Here is a 20838-nt window from a genome sequence, read left to right on the forward strand (position 1 = left end):
ACAGTGAATAGTTTTAACTTAACACATTTATATTCTGAGCTTTGCAGACCAAACATAGGGAATGTAAATGCCCACCCCCTTGTCACTTTACTTTTTCTTCACATCTGGCCCTTCTAAAATAGACCTGTTTGACAGTATCTTGCACATGAATACACCATAATGATTTTCTACTCAAAAATGAACCCAGAAATATTACAAATTCAGTAAGTCACTAAATGTGTCTGTCTGAGCTCGAGCGCTGTGGGTAAGAAAATAGCCGCATGCTGCTGGGAACAAGGTTAATGAGAGCAGTGAGACCGAATCATAGAGTACATTTAACGGCTGTGAGCGAAGCACTGAAGCCTACACATGCTGCTAAATGGCTTTCAGTGTGACTGACATACATACCTGCAGATAACTGTGGCTCTCTTGATGTGTTGACATCACTGAAACCCTAAAGTACATATAAAATAAAGGGTTCTGATGAGTAAGGATCAACTTCAAACCGACATGTCCAAACAAAGTGTGATGGAGCTAAATGTTACCAGACTGCAAAAAAAAAAAAAAAAGAAAAAGAAAAAAACGCATCCTGGATTAGCAGAGCTCAGGTCAGATTAGCCTGTTTAGCTGTGGTTTCCTCCAGCATTCAGGGCCATCGTATGCTCTGTGTTTCTCTCTCATTCCATCCACTGTTCGACAATTCCTCCTCTATTTCCCCCTCTCCTCCTCCTTTATTGTCAATGACTGGAGTTTTAATGATTACATCTGGCGGTGGCACAAATTAATTCCTGCCTCTCTGGCAAAAAGCTGTTCCCCACCTGATTATGCAAAGCAGGCCTACATTCTCTCCCTTTGAAGTGGAGGAAAAGCTGCTTAGAGATTCTCCCCTTGAGGGAACACTGCAATATGGGGGAACATCAACAAACCAGAGTTCACACAAAGGTCAGGAACATGGTTAACCCCAATGAAGCCCCACTTCATCTACGCATCTCGCCGCTTTCAAGTTGATGATGCGTCGGCAATTATGATGCACTGGTATCAGAGGCCGAAGACACTTCTTCAAAGACACGCAGAAGTGGAGCGAAACTAGGACGGCCAATAAAAATAGCCATATAAATGCACCCAATAATGCTTGTGTCTATGGCGGAGTAGTGGGATGAAACAGGTGCGAGGCTCTTGTTGCTTTCCTATTTCCACAATCATGCCCTTGACAGCGTCTGGCTCAGAACCGCCAGGCGTATATATATATTTTGGAGGGAAGATATAAGGGTTTCAGCATGTAACTGCCGGCGCAACAGCCTACTTTGTCTGTCTGTTATGTTCGAAAAAGGTAAAATTATGTGAACTCTTGTGCGTTATTGTCTACAGTTCCTTTAAAAAACCCCTTCGGCTTCTGCTTCGAGCAGTCGCAGCCTGATGAAAAGCTACAATGAAGCAGTCGACTTTTCACTCAAGCATGACACAAGAACAGTCCACAAAGGTAATGAGCCACTATGAGAGACGACACTGCCGTCTCAATCACACTGAAGGGGTGCTGCGACGACAGATGTTAGGATTTAGACTTACGGCGCGACTTCATTCAGACAATTCAGGGAGGAAGAAAGAGAAACCGTGTGTTAATTATATCGTCACTGCTCTTTCTGGTTATTAAACTAACGTCTCAGATACAGCAGGAGCCTCCTGTTGAGTGTGTCATGTCTGCAAACAATTTCACCCGTGTTATGGCACATCACATACTTATGCCAATACACATAAATGCTGCGTGCTCAGATAGAGGCTTTTAAAAATTCAGTGATGGCTTAAGTCAAGAGGTCATCCAAATTTAATGAGTGCAACCTGATTTACTGGCCTCAGGCCCGGATGATGGAGATTCTGAATGTGAGCGCCTGCAGTGCCAAGTCTTATAATGTCATCTCACTCTCTAACTACCTCTCAAAGAGTGTTTAGAAAGGAAAACTCGCACAAACCGAAATAAAGCTCTCACCACAAGCATCCATTCCTAGCAGATAAATTGTGAATGCATTTTAAATTTTACGATCTTACAGAAAACTGCTGTCTTATAGTATTATCAATTTTGTTATACGACATGGACGCAGTTTTATTAATGTGCAGCATTTAAAAGAATCAGTCGATACGACTGTACATCTGCAGTGTCAGTGGTTTCCACAGTTGTCATAAAAACATAAATAATACAATAAATCAAAAGAGGGTCAGTTGCAGAAGTGAAAGAAAGCAATTAAACAAATAATTACCGGGCAGCAGAAAAAAGTTATGAACACAAAACTGAAAAGCAGCTTTTAAACGGAAATGGTGAACTTGTGAGCAAACAGCTGCTTGTTTGGGATCTAACAGTAAAAGAGCAAAAGTATCATTCATCTAGATTTATGTTTCTGGCTACCTAATGATAGTTAGTCTAGTTATTACAACTCCACAGGGTTGCCAAGCAGCCAACCGCAGTTTGTGGTTTTGCAGAAACTTACTTGGCTAAGATTTATTCTGGCAACTGGGATGAATGATCATACTTGGATGAGAGGGTGGAGAGGATATCCTGATTGGATCTGACTGAGATCACAATGGTAGCAACATTTTAATTTCCAAGGTAACCACACCCTAACAAGCACACCCTACTTACCTCTGATTTACTCAAAATGGGACCATGAATTACAAAATGGACTTCAAGTTGTTTTTAAGAAGATTTGAAACAGAACGGTTTCCTGAGGTAATAAATCAAATGAGAAGTAGGGTCACTTTCTTATATCCTTACATACAATCAGAGTATGCTTTAGATCAGTGGGGTCATCCCCTGCTGGCCATTATATCGAATGCAGGTTTAAAAAACCTCCCCAGTTTGCAGACTGGCCGGTGACGTAAGTTTCTTTGAATACCAAAAAACCCACAGGTAACAAAAGTCTGTTTAGCCACTTCTATCCTCATATCTTTTCAGCACAGGAGGATACACTCTATTTCCTCCTTCTAATCCGGGACAAAAACATGGGTCCCCAGGTCCTGCCTGCTTCAGGAACCACTAAAATGCCAAGTGCGTGTCGGTAAGAGGACACGTTGCCGTTCTGTGGCTTGTGAAGTGTCTGTCCTCTGTGACCAGGGTGAGCAGGACCAAATGCAAAGTAGTTTGATAAAGGGACAGCAATCTCTTCCCACAGGTCTTCAGGTTCAGCCTCAGGACAGTCATTCAGCACCGTCTCAACCACAGTGTAGTTCTCAGAGCTGGACAGCGTGCAAGTGGAATAGACCACGACGCCCCCCGGACGGACCGCTGACAGTGCAGACCTGTGGGGAGGAGACAAATACTTAACTCCATGACGAGGGCCTTAAATTACCCTTTCAAACACTGCTGCAAAGCTGGATAATCATTGCTACCCCGCTAGATTACTGTGATTAATTCAAGTCCTGTTCTGACATAGGGTTTACATTATTTCATGTGCCATTTAAAACACTTGGAAGCATTTTAGAATTCCCCCATGTGAACCAAAGACAATGGTATCCTTTTGTGAGGAATCATTTTCAAAGTCTGGAGACACTGCAGACATTTCTTCATGTCGGGAACAGGGCTTACCTAAGCAGCTGAGCCTGAAGCGAAGGCAGCCTGGACCTCTCCTGTAGTCTCTGTTCCCCCTGCTGGCTGCTGCAAGAATACAACCAGCTCCTGTCATTAGAACATGGAGCATCGACTAAAACCTGCAACAGAGAGGGCAAGACAGTCTGAGTCAGTGTAAGTATAAATAAGATTTTGCTCTTTATGTAACGATAACTGCCTGGAGGATGAATATCATGTTTTGACTGAGTCTAAAAGCAAAGGCATTGTTGATAACACAAAGACATATTTGCCAAAATACTTCATGCTTGAACTTATGCTGTTTTTGCAGACTGATAAATCAAAGATGGTACGTAAACTTGGAGCATTTCTGATTGTTTATCATTGTGTACTGGTTTTGTGCAGTCAAGAGTAAACACAAATCTGAATCCATATCTGAAAATTTCATGTCATGACAATTCTGTCAAACATAATTGCGATTCACAATATTCATCAAAAAAAATAAAAAATAAATCTGCACTAAAACATACTGGAATCGCTTCAACACTGCACACAAACAAATAATCTTTAATCATAAGTTTGCCCTGCACAAATAAAGGATAAATAAACGGTGCTGATGTTCGAGCTGTGTCTTCAGCCGTGGCGACAGGCTTAGACAGGATTTGCAGTACTTTGCATGAAGCCTACATCAGTGAGCCAGACAGCTTTTTCAAGGCATTCATGTGAGGATATTCGCTATTTTCTCGATTATTCCAATATTGAAAACCCAAAATGATCAACTCATTGAGTCTTTTTAACGAGATCCACAATAGAATCTTGTATTGTCCTTAGTTAATGCAGTGATGAACATCAGGGGTTGAAGAAGAAGAGCAAACTTGAAGTGGCAACATTTAAATAGTCAATGAAGTATGACTTCTCCGTCTGTTCACACTTTTTTCTCTAAACATTTTCACTCTATGCCCTCCTCCTTTTTTTTGCTCCATTATCAGTCACTTTGATTCCTTCCTGCCATGTCTCTGTCGCTTCTTGGCTCCCATTTTGATTATTTTCTTATTATTAGCTTTTGTTCAAAGGCTTGCTCTTCTCATTCATTTCGAAACATGGCTTTGAAAAAGAAGTGTGACAACTCAGTTTGTTCAGACACTGCGGTAGAATTCATACACATGCTGCGACAGACACGACTCTCTGCACCTTGTCGTACGTCCCCGCTTCACTTTGCCCAAAAGACCGTCCGTCCTGCGGAGACACAATCACCCTGCTGTTTAGTGAGTGAGGCAGAAAAGACTCCAGCGTTTTGGCTAGCCAGTCCCGTCTGTGTGGGTCTGGTTCATTGCAGCAGAGAAGCGCTGAGAAACAAGACAGGGCAGCATTACTAATTAGCATTTTTAATGCAAATAGGCTTTTCAGAGCAGACTGAAATATTAGATTCAGCAGCAACTTACATTCAAAGTATGCTTCTAATATTAACAACAAGATGTTTTTTGTGAAAAGCTATATCCCCAAAAATATATTCATTTGGGATAATTTCGTATTAAGTATAGCCAATAATATTACAACATTTCACGTTTCATTTCAATTGTATAAGCATATCTCTATCATCTACTGCCTTTTAAAACTGCACAAAATCCACAATCATATACCTCTTTGCGCGATACAAATAAATCATTAAAAAGTTTGGAAAGTCCATTTAAAGCACTTGTTTTACCTGGGTTGGCAGCCTGCATTATGGCTAAGGCTTTGCCCCCAGGAGCAGAGCAAAGATCCAAAACCTTCTCCCCGTCTCTGACTCGCAGGGCCAGCACTGGAAGCAGGGACGCTGCGTTCAGGAGGTAGTACTGCTTCAGCTGGCCAGGCCTGTGGGCCTGAGAGGGAAACCGCAGAGGACGTGGGTGGATGTAGCATTGTAATGAAGGACGGGCTAAACTGAGTGAAGGCTCTGATTCAAGAGCCTGACCCAGCGCATGAGAGGTGGTGTCAGGTTGGAGATTGCACTCATTAGGGGGCCACTTGGACAAAGAGTCTTTTCCCCCTTGCTGTTTTGAATTTGCGACTGGCGAGCGGCCACCACAGGGCAACGTGGACACGTCTGATCGTGGCAGCAGTGTTGAAAAGCCCTGTGACCAAAGAGTCTGGGTGATTTCTGACACAGCGCTGAAGCGGTTGAGCATGACCCCATGCTGCCAAGAAGGGGGGTCCAGGAGCACAGCTCTGCAAGGAAAAAGCAATCCCAATGAAACAAGGGTACAACCGCTTTCCAGGTGTGAGCTGCAGTAATTATTTCTGACAAAAATTATACCTTGCTGACGGCCACAAGTCTCCAAGTTCCTGACTGTACTGCTGGTCGAATCGATCCAGTACTGGTTGACATGACGATCTTCTCTTTGTGTGCCTTTTGGTCACCTGTTATGGAACAAACGGAGATTAAAAAAACGTTGTCTATCATACTGTCAGTCCTAGAGACGCTAGACATTATGTGGCATGCTTCAATTAAATGACAGCACTTTGGTTAGTTTTACAAGTGCATTTGCCGATTCAAATCTGCAAGTCCAATTCAAATAAAACAGAAACAAGACTTAAGTGTCACCTGCTGAACATTATGATGATGTCTTGTACACTCACTACCCCTGGTGGATATGGAGAGTAAAATCCATCCTGTAGGGACATGTGACATCTACTGCATGTCTGTCCCTCCCACTTTTCTGTTTTTTTCCTCTGAAATCAAGGGTCTAAGGACAGAGGATGTTGTTCTCTGTACAGATTGTAAAGCCCACTGAGGCAATGTGATTGTGGTTTGGGGCTATATAAATCAAATTGATTAGATTTTTATTTGGTATGTTATGGAGGTTTAATGGCTGCAGCAGCTCCATAAACCAATTCAGATTAAATGCCCCACTGTTTAGGAGGACTGAATATTTCACCTGTGTGTGTTTTTGAGCGGCCACACTCAGACATCTGCTGCTATATCGGATAGTGTTAGCTTCACTATGCTATCTAAATTCTTCTTAATCAATTCATCAAGTAAAAAACAAGTAAGGTGACCCTTAAGTGACCCTAACACCCGATCTAGTGGGCAAATAAGTAGCTGTTTTGCGACCAGTGGCGAGGGAAAAAAAAATGCCAAAATGGTCTGTACTTCTGAGGATTCATCGAGCTAATATTCAACCCAAACAGTGAGTCCTAGGGTTCGTCTGAGAAACCAACAACAGAGTGTTGAAACGTGGAGGATTAACTTCACTACATTAAACTAAACCCAGTGAACAACTAAACTCGATGTGGACTGTGTCATTTTACAGGAGGAGCGGCTGATAAATAAACCAGTCAACTGCTTTCGAAACCACAGAAAAGACAATACACAAGCAATGCTTCCCTCCAACAGCCTCCCACAAATGTTTACCTGCTTATTTGAGGATCCATTTTGCTCGCTGAGGTGTGAAACATCCTCTGGTCCTGTGTGACAGTTACACGACCGCAGCCTCCACAGAGGAGTCGGCGTCAGCTTTTTAGTTTTTAGTTTTATTCCCCTCGTTAGACTGTGGCGCTGATGCACTAACATGTTTAAGACATTTAGTTCTCTGTAATACCGCATGACCTACATGTCCGAGGATATATTTCATATTATAACTGTTGAGTTTTTCTTGCATGAAGCTGAGGGACGTGTACGTCTCTCAAATCCGTCCTCCCTAAACTCTGACCGTGTGCCTTTAGTTCCACCAGACAAACGTCTGATTCATTGTCTTTAATCGCGGCGTTAATATTTGGATATCATTCATTATAATTTGTCTTGTAGACTGAATGGTTATTGTACTATTCCCAGAACATTGACAGCAACATTTACCAGGTTCAAATTCCTTGTTTGTGGAGAGACAGCAAGATCCTCTCAGTGGCATTGGCAGGTAGTCGCAAAAAGAAAAGAAGAAAATAACTCAATCATTTAACTTAATACTTAATAAAAATAGATTTGTATAATAAAACGCTTAAAGGAATAACTATGTAGTTTAATGTTACTCAACATAAATAAAAACAATCAAAATATATGAATGTTAATGCATTAATTTGTACAAACAATGTTAACCAATATACAGTTGTAAATGTATTATTTACTAATTTATGTATTCACATACATTTTTCTATATAATTTATTTATAGGTATACAGAGTGTAACTTGCTGTGTAAATTGTGGAGTAATTAACAAATTGATGTGGTCAGTGGCTAATTTTAATCCAGAGTTTGACACAGATTAACATTTTTGACAATAGTTTGGAGTCAATTGAGCTGTGATGCATGAAGGATGCAATAAATAAATTGGGTATGCTCAACCTACATTTTTCTATATTTTGCCTAATGTTATCATCATTTCAAGAGAAACACATTGTGCCACTGACATAATGAAACAAACAAATCAACACAGAAAAAACCCAAATGTAGAGAACGCCATCAGCATTTACAAACACAAAGACACAAGATTAATTTCACATTTTACTTCTGTAATTGGTTGTATGTTTGTTAACAAAAACATTTGATTAAATATACAATATAACAGCAAAACCATTTCACATGATTTCTGTTTTGCCAGAGTTTGATACATCAGCGGGTTCACAATCTTCTAAGAGACACCAATGAACAAGAACGAGCACCACGCTAAGCTGAAATCGTTGTACCATTCAAGGGTGTCTCAAACTGCTAATTCCTGTTAACAATGTGATGCATCCCTTTACAGCAGGTGCCTAACTGCTTTACATGGCAAACAGGATAAGGAATGCAACCATCAAACAGAAGAGACCCATAGCTTCAGACAGAGCGAAGCCCAGGATGGCATAAGAGAACAGCTGCTGCTTCAGAGAGGGGTTCCTGTTGAGAGAGACAGACGTAGCTGAGACAGGTTGGAGGTACAAAGTGTTCAAAGCACAACTGCTAGACATTTAAGAGAGCAAACAACCACATTATCTGTCAAGGTCCTTCCTTTAACAGAATTCATACATGACTCAAATAACTATCAATAACTGGAAAACACAAGACTGCACTTGAAAGTGCTGAATAATTCTTTATATATTTTTTAAAACCAAATATATCATTAACATGTTAGGTAATGGTTATTGCTATTACAATAACAAAAAACTAACGAACGAGGTAGAATATCTAAAAGCCAATTATTTATATATCGTGTAAAAACAAGTCTGTCCAACTAATAAAACAGAAAGTCATTCTCTCTGACAGTTTTGGCTGTCCCATGCAATATTCATTCTTGGAGGATATTGAAAAACATCCTGAAATGACAAGATGTGCATAATTTACCTGGCATATCCGATAATGAGGCTACCGAACACTGTTCCAATTCCAGCCCCAGATCCAGCCACTCCCACAGTGGCAGCTCCAGCGCCAATAAACTTAGCAGCGGTGTCGATGTCACGGCTTACAGCGCTGGTTTGGAACGACCGCAGTGCCACCTGCTGCTGGGAGGCTGCGATACTCTGTGGTGCCAGGAGGGAAGCAGTCTGAAATACAAAAATTAAACAAGGTTACAACGAAACCCAACAGTAAAGGATCAACAAATTCTGCCATATATGGAATTTACGAAGATTTTTTCCCTCAAACTTATAGTAATATCCTGTATTCTATGTAAAGCACATGGTGGTCTTCTTAAAACACCCATTTTGGTCTACAGTCTATAAGAATGACGAGTTTGGCAATAATTGAGATTAAAAGTTGCATTTAGTGTTTTTTTTGTATTTGCTTCAGTGCTTTGCAAGTGCCTCTACTCAGTGTCAGTTACCTCATTAGCTGTTGCGGTTTCATCTTTACACATGCAGGTCAGGCCTGCTCTATACAACTATCTGGAATAATAAACCTGTACTTGATTAAGGTTCTTTAAAAACTCGAGAGCATTAGTGCAGGTTTAAAGAAAACTTCACACACTGACACAGAAAAGGCCCTGCAGTGGTGACGTTCAGCTAATGTTAGCCACAAAGAACAGATGTGAGACAAGCTGAAGTTGATGCAAATGTCAGCATTGCCTCTGCTGACAAATTGCAACCATCCACTAGTACTCTCAATAGGAAACCTTTAATGTAAAGCATGCTACATTTAAACTTCTATTACTATCCAATCACCCTAACAGTTTGTTTTTGTACTTGCTGGAGATGTGAAAACTCCTATTGTGGAATTTAGTAACCATGTTGGTAGCTACATTCAACAATTTTAAAATGCAAAGCCTTGTTTCTGCAGTGCTATATAATCTATGGTTAAAATAACATCAACAAATTGATGCTAAATGATCCTGCATTAAAATGTATTCAGATTTTTTGTCTAGTCACTCTGTGTGTGTGATAAACAAGGGAATGAGAAAAACAGAGTGGATTAATGGATCTCTGATAGCTTCAGAGTGCCTATCCTCTGTGAACAATCAGAGGCGATAAATCAGTTATATGCATCAGTCAGACGGATACTTACATCTGCTTTCCTGGCATCTGAGACTACTGCTGCAGAGAGTGGTCTGTACAGAGCCCGAGATCCAGCACGGACCTGTCAAAAAGGAAAGACAGTTAGTGACACAGTCCAGCTCTGATGAGATGGTTAAGGATTCACACTGAAATCTGTCTGTCTTTACATTTGCTTATTATCAAATCCTCAACCCTGCTCAAGACCGCTAAAAGCAGGTCTAAAAGGAGGTTTAAACAAACAATGGCATTTGACTCGGTGTTAATACTGTAAACTATTAGCTACCACACCAACAGGTTATATAGATGTATTCATTTATGTAACCTAAAGGGTAACTCCATCAATTTTACTCATTAAACTTCCTTTACAGGTCTTGGAGTAACACTGCATGTGTGAATAAAGTGGTGTGAGGTTAAAGCTGGGCAATAAAGAGATACTGTATCATTAATGTGATATTACCATGATATACCATAAGTGTTTTTCTGGTTTTAGAGGCTGTAATACAGTAAAGTGATTATGTTGTTTTTTAATTTACCACACTGTTCTACTACTTGCCTTTACCCACTTAAGTCATTATATTCTCATGAATGAGGATTTTATCAAAAATGTCATAATATAAATATGATGATATTTGTTAAAGTGCCAATATCAAACCTACAATATTGTCACAATATTATAACAAAGTATTTGGTCAAAAATACTTCTGTGATTCAATTTTATTTTGCTGGCCTAACATTTATAAAGCGCTTTTGAGGATTTGGAGACATTTTGAGGTTTCAAATTATTCAAATATATACTGTGTGTCATACATACCCTAAAAAAAATGTCTTGATGTTATTTTAAGGCCATATAGCACAGCCCTCTCTAAAGCCATTTGTGGTTCCAGAGGACGATAGTCCGATAAAATGCCTCCAATGATGTGCTCAGTGATTAAATTGCATTGTGGGTAATGTAGTTGCTAGGTTAGAAAACACAGTTCATTGCCGTAAACTTTATGCTTCTAAAACACTGTTGGACTCATTTTGGGGAGCTTGAAAACAAATTATCAAATTCCATACAACCATCTTCCTTTTTAAAACCCTGTGGCTTCATTCACACTGTAAATTAAACCCTGAGTGATATCTCTGGAGGCAATTCATCAGATTACATAGAGCTTTATCCAGAACCACAAAAGGCTTTATACTACCTCTACCACTACTACTTGTCCTTGGGTACCCTGAAAGGTGCTTTACAAATTAAAGTATTATTATTACCATGATCAAATATGCAGTACACATTTTAATGTGGAAATGTGTGGAGTTACCCTTTAAATATGGCTGCTTCACTATGACATCATATGAGTTCAAATTAGATATTTAACTTTTCAAAAGGGGTACAAACTGTTTTACATGGGGATACAAATGGTACGGCTGAGTTTTGCCCTGATCATGTTCAAAGCTAGGACGTCCTTGCAGGTGTGAACACAGGCTGACTTTGGCAGAGGGTCAAAGACTGCCTCTGTTAGCATGCTAGCTGTTCGTCCTGAACACAGACTGGCAGCTCTTTTTGCAAACTATCACTCAGCTCAGCGTCAAAACACATGTAACAGTCTCCTACATTCATCCATGCAGACTCACCAGAGAGGGCGTGGAGACGAACTTAGCACAGGCATACATCACGAAGGGACGTGGTGGTGGTCAGGTCAACCAAAGGAGCTGGCGTTGATTCGGCGCGTACCGTCTGGAGAAAAGCATAGAAGAAACACAACAATAAACAATAACAGTTAGCTGGCTGTGTTACCACCTGGCTAAACAAGAAAGCACAGAGTGTGCAAAGTTAAGTGGACACACACAAGTAAGGTCAAAATTAGCTACACACCGAGCAAAGACGCTAAAACAAGCTAGCTGGAAAAGATGAGGAGCTGTGCAGCGCGATGTGGTCACCAGAGCTACAAAGATACAGAGTTACACAGAAGTGTGACAGTTAAATATTAAATTCAGACGCAGTTTGAGACAGACGATGTTAGCACTCACCGGTTTGTAGTAGAGGTCGAAGACGCGAGGGATCAGCGCATGCGCAGTGTGACGTTAGATGGTTGACTTCCGGTGTCCTGGTGGGGGCGCTGCGTCTGCTCCCAGCGGGTGAACCCTCATACTCGGACAGTAAGCACAGTATTTTCAAATGGTGCTCTACACAAAAATACGCATGTTATTCACAATCCTCTAGAGACAGTTTGGACAAATGGTTGTAATGCTGACACCCTCAGCTATTAATGAATCCACTACACTGCTACAAATGAAAGATTCACCAAATGTATTTAATTTATACAGACAGTCAGCAGCCAGAGTTATTAGGAACATTTAACTATTTTTTTTCTCTTTGTCTAGGCACTCAAGTCATACTTGACTTAAAGTAAAATATATCGTTTAGAAATAGTGCTTCAGGAGAGGTCTTAATGTATCCGTTCTTAAATGTATCAAACATACTTTTGTCAATACATGTAGCCTTAAGTCAAAGTATAAGGAAAAGTAAAGATGTAGATTTGTTTTCATACAGTAAATATTTACTACGATGCAGCATTTTTTTCTGATTGTCAGAATCAGTGTTTTTCTTCTCATTCAATCTCATTGCTGATAAAACTTGGTGGAGTAAAAGTACAATATTTGCACGCAAAATGTATTGAAATGGAAGTATAAAGTAGCCGAAAATGGAAATACTAATATTAAGTAAAGGTGCCTCAGAAATACGCTTGAGTAATATTATAATGATAATAAAATAATAACTTTATTTATACTGCACCTTTAAAAACAGTTTACAAGTTGCTTTGACAGTCAAGCAAAAGCAGGAAACTTAGGATTACAAACAAAGACAACTCAATGTTTGTATTGGCCGATGAGTAATATGAAATTGCAGTACAGAAACACAAAACTAGGTTTTACAGTAAATTTGAGATCCTTGACACAGTGTCAGAGAGCACTGACAAAATGTGGTCAAAATAAAAGAAAATGTTGAAAATCTGAGAGATCTATCTCAAGATTGTTGTTTATGTTTTGTGTTTAAAAATATTCAAAAACAAAAAAATTCTATATACATATATATCATCATCAGATATTTTTAAACTCCTAAACATCTATTTAACCATCATCCTCAGAAACCCAGTACTTGTCACATTTCATAATCTACAGTATTCCCACTACATTGTATTCATCATGTTCATTAGGTCATTTCCCTTTAGTTACACTCTGCTCTAACTGAATGTGAACATTATCAGCTGTGAATGAAATAGCTCTTAGCTACTCTGGTTAAGTGAGGTAGAATGGCTGTGTATATGTACCACTGAGATGTTTTATGTTATTGTACAAATGAAACACCAAAGACAACAACAGCAATGCAGATTCTGCAGTGTATTAAAGATACAAATCTTTCCACCACCTCTGATGCTCACATGAAACTTGGCCCACATTAGATAGATACTCGTCTATACCAGGGCCTGGTGGTTCTTCTCCCTCTTATTCCACTATCAGCTCGTCCTGCTGACATCCAAATCAGAATGTTGTCTTGGCTACCAGTTCTCAGGTGAGTCACTTCAGAGATCATCAGGCCCACCACCACCGTGTCATTGGCAGATTTGATGATGGTAGTCACACAGTCATGGGAGTACAACGGGGACACAGGCTATTTCTATTTCCTGCCACAGAAAGTCCCCTTTAAACATTTATGATCTGTGGGGAAATCAAGTGATGTTTGACTAGAATATGATCTAATGTTTGACTGGAAATGTATGATCACAGTTGTCATGCAGTGTGTAATATAATATTTACAAGGCATTACTACAAGTTGTACTGAACCCACATCGAAGAACGGCATGTAGAAGCTTTTTCAAACACTGGATAAAAATTTAATTACACACACACACGTCAGAGATATGGGATACATCTGCTCTATGTTTACTTGATCCAAGTAGGTTGAATATGACAGAAAACAGAAAATATTTATCATCTCTAAACATAGAAATCTTTTTTTTCTCTCTGATTTTCACAACAGGACAAAATCAATATTAAGTGAACTATGGGTAGTTGACTTGGGAGAAAAACGATAAATATTAATTGTGATAAGCAGATTTAGATAAATAAATATGTCCAGTGTCTTGATCAATATCATGATATATTTTTTGCTGTTTTAATGTTATTATTTTCACGTTTTCAACGCCTGGACGAAGCACAAAATACTCTGAGATATTAGACACGCACAGTGAAAGCAGTGGGTTCAAAAGGTACAACTGTAATGTGAAGTGTGACGCCACAAGGGGGCAGCAACATACCGACCAGAGTCTCTGACATACACGAGGATGAAACTGTGCCTGAGAACAGCACATCGTGATGTAGGCTGACCACAGTGTGTGCGAGAAAAAAAAAATGTCATTTATGCAAGAATAAACATAAAATCACACGCTGCAGTGAAACAAAAGGAAACTGACACGAAGCCCTCTGAGCTCCACCAGGGTGGCGTAACGACATTTGGCTGTATTAACGTTTCAGTTCAATTTTGTAGTATTGAAATCATGGATCAGAAACAACAACCGCGATGTTGCATGTGCGGAGGTCAAGCCTGTCTGCTGAGGGGAACTACAGCTGCAAAAAGCAGTAAATTCTGGTTTGGTGGTAGCAGGCTTTTCATCTGTCAGACAGTGAGGAGGTGGGTGAGGAGGAGGAGGAGGAGGAGGAGGAGGAGGAGGCGAGGGATGCATGAGGAATGAATGTCACCGTGTGTAGAATTTTTATCTGCTCATTTTTCAGCATTTTCCCCGCCAGATTTAGACTCTCTTTGGCACAATTGCACAAAAAATAAAACAAAATAAAACAATTATAATAATAATAATTTGAACGCCACAGACGACGGGATCAATAACATAAATACCCTTGTCTATTATCCAGACTCCGGCTCCCTTACATTAAAATCTCACGTTGTTGCATAATTGAAGCCTCCACCTTGCATTGAAGCAAAATATAAATACAAAATACAAAATACATAAATAAATAAAGATACTGATGATCAATTTAACCAAGACAAGCGATCACATGTCCATAAAAGCATCCATCTACGCGGTGCCCTAACACGCCTTAACGTCTTGCATCATGTGGATATGCTTTCACTATCTCTAAATTTATCTCCGTAAATGAATATCAAATATTTATGGCCCTCCGGGCAGCTTTGAGTGGGCTTCCCCTCTTCAAGGATTCATCCCCGGCCGCCCCCCCCCCTTCAGAGGTAAGCTCTCCATTTGGCGAGGCGGAAGGGAGATTCCTCAGCTCTTCCAGTCACAGACCCCCTCCTCTGTATGATGTTACCGTTACGCACCACTATATTAAGCGGCGACGTGATGTTCTGGGGCGAATCCCTGCCGACGTCACTCCCGGTCTCATATAAATAGGCCGAGCAGCGACTGTCAACCAGACTCAAGCGAGACCGCGTTTTTCGGCTCCAACAACTCTTCACACCAAGGATTATTGGATTGCCTTCGTTGGATTTTTATTGCCAGCACCGAGTAAGTGTCTTTGATAACGTTTGGAAATGTTTGGCTTTCGGTTTTATTCGCGCCTTTGTGAGGCCAGTTGGATAAACGTGTGGTCAGGATGAGATTTCAGAAACCAGATGTTTTAAACTTAACTGCATGACGTTAAAATATATCATCATCTTCCACTGCATCCTTTGACAGATTATTATTATTATTATTATTATTATTATTATTATTATTATTAATAATAAACTGTGCTTGTAAAGCCTTTTGAATTGTGAGTGAATGAGAGCGCGCATTTACGCATGTCACATCTACCCCACAGCTCCTCGGTACAAGCACAATGACTCTGAACAAGGGTGACAAATTGCGGAACATGGACAAGAGGAGAGGCAGCATGCCTTTCCCCATGAATCTGCCCAACCTGCACCGGAGGAGCATGCCCGTGGACGACCGGGACCTGCGCGCCACGATGCCCCAGACGGGACAGACGGACGAGCTCTCCAACCTCCTGCGCTGCACGTCCTACTCCCCGAGCGAGCAGCACCGAGGCAGCTGCGCGTCGGACTCCTCCGACTCCGTCATCTCCACGGGCAGCGAGGCCGAGTCCCAGGTGTACAAGGTGGTTCTCCTCGGGGAGCACGGAGTCGGCAAGTCCAGCCTGGCGCGCGTCTTCGGGGGAGTTGAGGATGCTGGTCACGACTGCGACGAAGCAGGTGAGTGGTGATGCTGGGGATGAGTCACCAGCCCCCACCCACCCACCCCCCTACACACACACACACACACACACACACACACACACACACACACACACACACACACACACACACAGACTCAAGATGTCTGAGAAGATACACGTGATAATTAGGACTGTCAAGGGTTCATTTAATTCAGTCCAAACACAGTGCACATGACCTATTACCATGGTTGGAGACACAAGATTAAATGAATGAATTATAGAGCATCAAAACTTTTGGGACCAGAAACTCGAGCATGAAAACACATTCAAGAATAATGACAATGTGGATTTCTGTTTTGATGAACTCATAAATTCAGAATTATGTTCCACTGTGAGGACAGTCAAAAAGTTCAGCTGACAGAATAGAGGTACATTTATTTCTGTATGCAGGGCTGTAGACGCATTGATTATTGCTATTTCCATCTGCAGCGAGGCACCAGCTCTGCCCTCAGCAGTACAGCTGTCAGACAATCCAAAAAAAAGGCCGGCGATGGCTTGATCACAGGCTGTGATCAACTTTCTGCTTCGAAAGATGGAGAAGGAAAAAAAAAAAGCGCTAAAAAACAGTGCGAAGAAAAGCAGGAACACACACTGACAAAAACAAACACGACTGCTCCTTTCTTGTCAGTGTGTAACACGATATCTCTTTTTTCTCTCCCCTCAGGAAACACTTATGACAGATCTATCGTTGTGGACGAAGAAGAGGCATCCATCCTGCTGTACGACATCTGGGAACAGGTGAGTTATATTTTATTAATGTTTTGTCCATTTGCATCGATTCGTCGATATCGCATTAAGATGGGATCAGCCGTGTGACGCTAATCTCGGTTTCTGTTTCTTGCTCCTGAAGGATAACAGCCAGTGGCTAAAGGAGCAGTGCATGAGGATGGGAGACGCTTACATCATCGTTTACTCAGTGACGGACAAATCGAGCTTCGAGAAGGCGTCGGAGCTGCGGATTCAACTGCGCCGGGCCAGACAGTCAGAGAACATTCCCATAATCCTTGTGGGCAATAAGAGTGACCTGGTGCGGTCCAGAGAGGTGTCTGTAGACGGTGAGTCGGTTTGATTAACACCCCCCCCCCCCCTTCTTTTTTTTTTTCTCTTTTACCTTAAATATCATATTCAACATTCAAAGCTGCTCTTGAGGCTTTTCATGATCAAATTTGCCAGAAGTGATTGAGCTTAACTGTCATTGGTGAGGTCAGGCCACCTTTCTCACTCAACTCTGGTTCAGGCACTACTGCAAAACTAAAGCTACCTGCCAGAGTTGATTGTAGTTTCTACCTCAGTGTCTTCTTAATGCACTAAATGTCCTCCCCCCACCTGTTCCTTCTCTGCAGAGGGAAGTGCCTGTGCTGTGGTCTTCGACTGCAAGTTCATCGAGACGTCCGCGTCCCTTCACCACAACGTGCAGGACCTCTTCGAAGGCATCGTCAGACAGATCCGCCTGAGGAAAGACAGCAAGGAGGAGAACGCGCGGCGCATGGCCAACTGCAGGCGCAGGGAGAGCATCGGCAAGAAGGCCAAGCGGTTCCTGGGCCGCATGGTCGCACGCAAGAACAAGAAGATGGCTTTCAGGCAGAAGTCAAAGTCCTGCCACGACCTCACAGTTCTCTGAGGAGGACCAGGCGGGACAGACGGACACTTTTTTTCTCTCTTTGGCCTCTGAAGACCAGACGCTGTGTGTGTTTTAACACTAACCCTAAAGGACTAATAGAGCTGTACAGATATATATTTTTATTTTTCAGACACCAACCAAAAGCAAAGAAGGGACTCGATTAATGACAATGATATCATCATCACAATATTGGTGATAACCTGCATGAAGCTTTGCGAGCATTTATTCTGTTTCATTTTTCTTTTCTTTTCGTTTGTTTGCCTTAAACATGTTGCTGTCATAATATGATCAGTATGTATGAAAAATCCACAAAGGCTTGTTCTGTCTAATGAGTTGCGAAGATTGCCTTGTTGTTGGGTTAATGTGACGCTCCCTTGCTGGAGGGGATCGGTGTATATATTGAACGATGCTAAATGTAACATACATCTCATTATCCTAAAAGATACAGGATCACAGTTCTAGGTCATCTGGACTCATATTTACTTGAAACGCGGTACGCAGGTTCGTGCTTCGGCCAAGTTACTGAGGACAAAGATAAGAGAAAAACCTTCTGTTATTCTATGTTGTTCCATGACATTGAATTCAGGTTGTGAATGTATGAGTAAAGCAATAAGTTATATTATTCTTGTGAACCTTTGACATCATTTGGAAATTCTTTGTTTACGTTGATTTCCTTTTTTTTTAATAAAAAAAAAAAGAATAAAATGCAAAAAGTCAAATCATAAAACCTTCTCTGTCTTTCTCTCCGAAGCAAAGTGTTCAGCTGAACACAAAGGAGGTGTTTTATTTACTTCCCCGTGAATATTCATGCGATCGTATCAGTGGAATGGAACCTTGCCGGCCATTGGTTTTGTACAGGAAGGAAACAAGGTAGTTAGGCATGTTTATCTGAAGGTGTTAACCATTAATCCACCGGAGGAGTACAAGTACGCAATTTTTCCACCCAATTTAAACTCCTCTCACGGCTCTCGGAGGGAGCACACACACCATTTGGCCGAGGTAAGACACAGAACGTTCTTTGAATTGGTTTTGCTACTTGACTCGCAACGCTTTTTTTTTTTTTTTTTTGCCATCTTTTATAATAGGCATCAACGGCATTTGTTGAGCAACTGTTTTGATGCAAAGTTTTTTTGTGTGGTTTAGAGGCTTAAATCGTTTTTAAGGAGTTTATACAGCAATTATGTTACTGATAGGCTGTGATTTGGGATTTGGCCAAACAAGCAGCTGCATCTTAAAGATACTTGACAAACATTAAAGGAGCACTATGCAGCTTTGGGGAAGAAGCCTGCGTTTTCATGACTGAATAAACGGAATGAACAAACTGACCTTAAAGGACAACACAATTTCATACTGTTTTACTTTGTTTATATGTGGCGGACCCTGCCACAGTTTTAGCTTCAAACTGCTTTCTGGGGACCTTATTTTCCTCTGAAATCAGCTTGTCTATTCAGTTACAGAAACATTTAATATTTCTTGAGTATGTATTGAATTCTGAGTTTGTGTTCCTTGTCCACAACTTCATAGTCTTTCCATATAACTTCAATCCATCTCAGAGGTTTTACCTTTTGTGCTACTAGACTGCAGTGATGTTGCTTTAAATGGCTTTGTTGGTGGTTATGCATTTAAACTCCGACAAGTAAAAACTGTGAAACGCGTGTTGTATAAAAACCTGAAATGTGGTGAATCAGTAACGAGACAGATATTGTGTTGACTGTTGGGCAGAGGCCATGTGGTTTAACATGGTGTGAATGTGCCACATCTACAGGACCTCATGGCTGACAGAGGCGATACACCAATGCTCATCACAGCTCTCCTTGTAAGACGTTGTCCTTTTCTTTTAAACTGCTAAGCTAAGTTTATGAACAGCATGAACAAATGCCACTGACACACACTTAATGTCTCACTACAGTTGGTGATACCTTACACGTTTGCACCATGCTCTGGGGCAGATGTTTTAATTGGTGTCCCTGAAAACTACAACGGCATTTTCCCATGGTATCTCGCCAAGGTAAGGCGCTTCAGCTTACTTCAATTTACCAAATGAATGTTCTTCTTGTGCTCAGTAAAGAAGAAATTGGATGTGTAATTCTTATAATCCTGCACTGTTTTTCCAAATATGACCTGAGAGCATGTACGTATATTACTTCAGCAAAAGTGAAAGTCGGAAATACACTGTAGGATCCGACAAAATGACTTAACTAAAGAGAAACTGAGGAAGCCGATTACCTTAAAATGGTGAAGTACGATAAAACTATTAATTTAAAGTTGACAAAACTTTTTAGCTCAGCACTTGATAATTCTGAGGTAATCAGTTTCCTGACTCTTTTAAAGTAAAGTCAACTTTTGAAAGGTACAGCATGTGAATAGTACCTGTGTAAAGGTCTTAAAGTATCTGACATTAAATTAACTCAAGTATATATGTTTATAAAACACATATTTACACATACATATTTAATGTAAGTAAATACTGTAGAGACTTTTACTTTGAAGTTATTAAAACTTTTTAATTCATACAACTTTTAATACTCTTCTTTACTTTGTAATTCTGAGGTAGTCAGTGTCCTGTTAACAAAAAGCAAAACATTTATTCGAATACCGTATGAATTCTGAAAAGGTTTAGGGGTTAGCTGGTAACTAAAGTTGTCAGCTAAATATCCTGAGTAAAAAGTACAATATTTACCTTCAAAATATCGGATTGGAAGCATAACGTAACAGAGTATGGAAATACTTGAGTAGTGTCCCTCAAAATGGTTGGTTACTAAAGGACAGTGTTTAAGTAAATGTGCTTAGTTACAATCCATCACTGGTTGGCAGCAACTCTGCGACAAAAAAGCATCAGAAACTGCTGACTAAAATCTGATATGTTCCACATTAAAATTCAATGCCAAGTCCACTGAGTTCTCACCACTGACTTAATACATTTCTCAAAGATTAAACCTGGTACATAAAAACATCTCCTCTTGAACCTGTTTGTCTTTAAGGAATGTGTAGAAAAAGACCATAATTGCTCTATAGGC

General features: G+C 40.6%; 4 protein-coding genes across 5 annotated transcripts in view; 2 read left to right on the forward strand and 2 right to left on the reverse strand.

Annotated features, from left to right (window-relative positions):
* Positions 1-2034: 2034 nt before the first annotated feature.
* Positions 2035-7241, reverse strand: nsun3 (NOP2/Sun RNA methyltransferase 3). The gene is made up of 6 exons (XM_037095815.1): positions 6927-7241; positions 5829-5932; positions 5238-5740; positions 4724-4878; positions 3554-3675; positions 2035-3267 (listed from the first exon to the last, which is right to left on the reverse strand). Exons 1-6 carry the CDS (start codon positions 7116-7118, stop codon positions 2940-2942), a joined length of 1404 nt encoding a protein of 467 aa, XP_036951710.1. The 5' UTR covers positions 7119-7241; the 3' UTR covers positions 2035-2939.
* Positions 7242-7990: 749 nt separating this feature from the next.
* LOC119018789 (ATP synthase F(0) complex subunit C3, mitochondrial-like) lies at positions 7991-12100 on the reverse strand. Of its 2 annotated transcripts, none has more exons than XM_037096753.1 (5): positions 11980-12100; positions 11584-11686; positions 9980-10051; positions 8825-9024; positions 7991-8380 (listed from the first exon to the last, which is right to left on the reverse strand). In XM_037096753.1, exons 2-5 carry the CDS (start codon positions 11620-11622, stop codon positions 8266-8268), a joined length of 426 nt encoding a protein of 141 aa, XP_036952648.1. In that variant the 5' UTR covers positions 11623-11686; positions 11980-12100; the 3' UTR covers positions 7991-8265. The 2 variants fall into 2 exon arrangements, with proteins under 2 accessions (XP_036952648.1, XP_036952649.1); XM_037096754.1 differs by lacking the exon at positions 11980-12100 and adding an exon at positions 11825-11973.
* Positions 12101-15330: 3230 nt separating this feature from the next.
* On the forward strand, positions 15331-18543 carry rrad (Ras-related associated with diabetes). The gene is made up of 5 exons (XM_037096587.1): positions 15331-15491; positions 15787-16177; positions 16865-16938; positions 17051-17255; positions 17544-18543. The coding sequence occupies exons 2-5, from the start codon at positions 15805-15807 to the stop codon at positions 17819-17821; spliced, it is 930 nt and encodes a 309-aa protein (XP_036952482.1). The 5' UTR covers positions 15331-15491; positions 15787-15804; the 3' UTR covers positions 17822-18543.
* Positions 18544-18587: 44 nt separating this feature from the next.
* The window catches only part of cdh16 (cadherin 16, KSP-cadherin), a 28995-nt gene continuing 26744 nt past the window's right edge, over positions 18588-20838 (forward strand). Inside the window, exons 1-3 of the mRNA XM_037096586.1 lie at positions 18588-18820; positions 19587-19637; positions 19731-19829. Of these exons, the coding sequence (XP_036952481.1) occupies positions 18629-18820; positions 19587-19637; positions 19731-19829 (342 nt within the window). The 5' untranslated portion in view covers positions 18588-18628. The remainder of the gene's footprint in view (positions 18821-19586; positions 19638-19730; positions 19830-20838) is intronic.

This window comes from Acanthopagrus latus, chromosome 4 (genome assembly GCF_904848185.1).
Source record: "Acanthopagrus latus isolate v.2019 chromosome 4, fAcaLat1.1, whole genome shotgun sequence".
Classification (NCBI taxonomy): Eukaryota; Metazoa; Chordata; class Actinopteri; order Spariformes; family Sparidae; genus Acanthopagrus; species Acanthopagrus latus.

What these genes read in the sequence shown, in the direction of transcription:
- nsun3 (XM_037095815.1), bottom strand. Translation starts at nt 7,118, where the DNA reads ATGCGGTATTACAGAGAACTAAATGTCTTAAACATGTTAGTGCATCAG. An exon ending in ATGGATCCTCAAATAAGCAG is followed by an intron (nt 5,933 to 6,926) that starts GTAAACATTTGT and finishes GTTCCATAACAG; the next exon opens with GTGACCAAAAGGCACACAAA. An exon ending in AATGCAGGCTGCCAACCCAG is followed by an intron (nt 4,879 to 5,237) that starts GTAAAACAAGTG and finishes CTTGTTTCTCAG; the next exon opens with CGCTTCTCTGCTGCAATGAA.
- LOC119018789 (XM_037096753.1), bottom strand. Translation starts at nt 11,622, where the DNA reads ATGTATGCCTGTGCTAAGTTCGTCTCCACGCCCTCTCTG. An exon ending in TCGTCTCCACGCCCTCTCTG is followed by an intron (nt 10,052 to 11,583) that starts GTGAGTCTGCAT and finishes CCTTTTTGACAG; the next exon opens with GTCCGTGCTGGATCTCGGGC. An exon ending in CTCATTATCGGATATGCCAG is followed by an intron (nt 8,381 to 8,824) that starts GTAAATTATGCA and finishes CTCTCTCAACAG; the next exon opens with GAACCCCTCTCTGAAGCAGC.
- rrad (XM_037096587.1), top strand. Translation starts at nt 15,805, where the DNA reads ATGACTCTGAACAAGGGTGACAAATTGCGGAACATGGACAAGAGGAGA. An exon ending in TCACGACTGCGACGAAGCAG is followed by an intron (nt 16,178 to 16,864) that starts GTGAGTGGTGAT and finishes CTCTCCCCTCAG; the next exon opens with GAAACACTTATGACAGATCT. An exon ending in TGTACGACATCTGGGAACAG is followed by an intron (nt 16,939 to 17,050) that starts GTGAGTTATATT and finishes TTGCTCCTGAAG; the next exon opens with GATAACAGCCAGTGGCTAAA.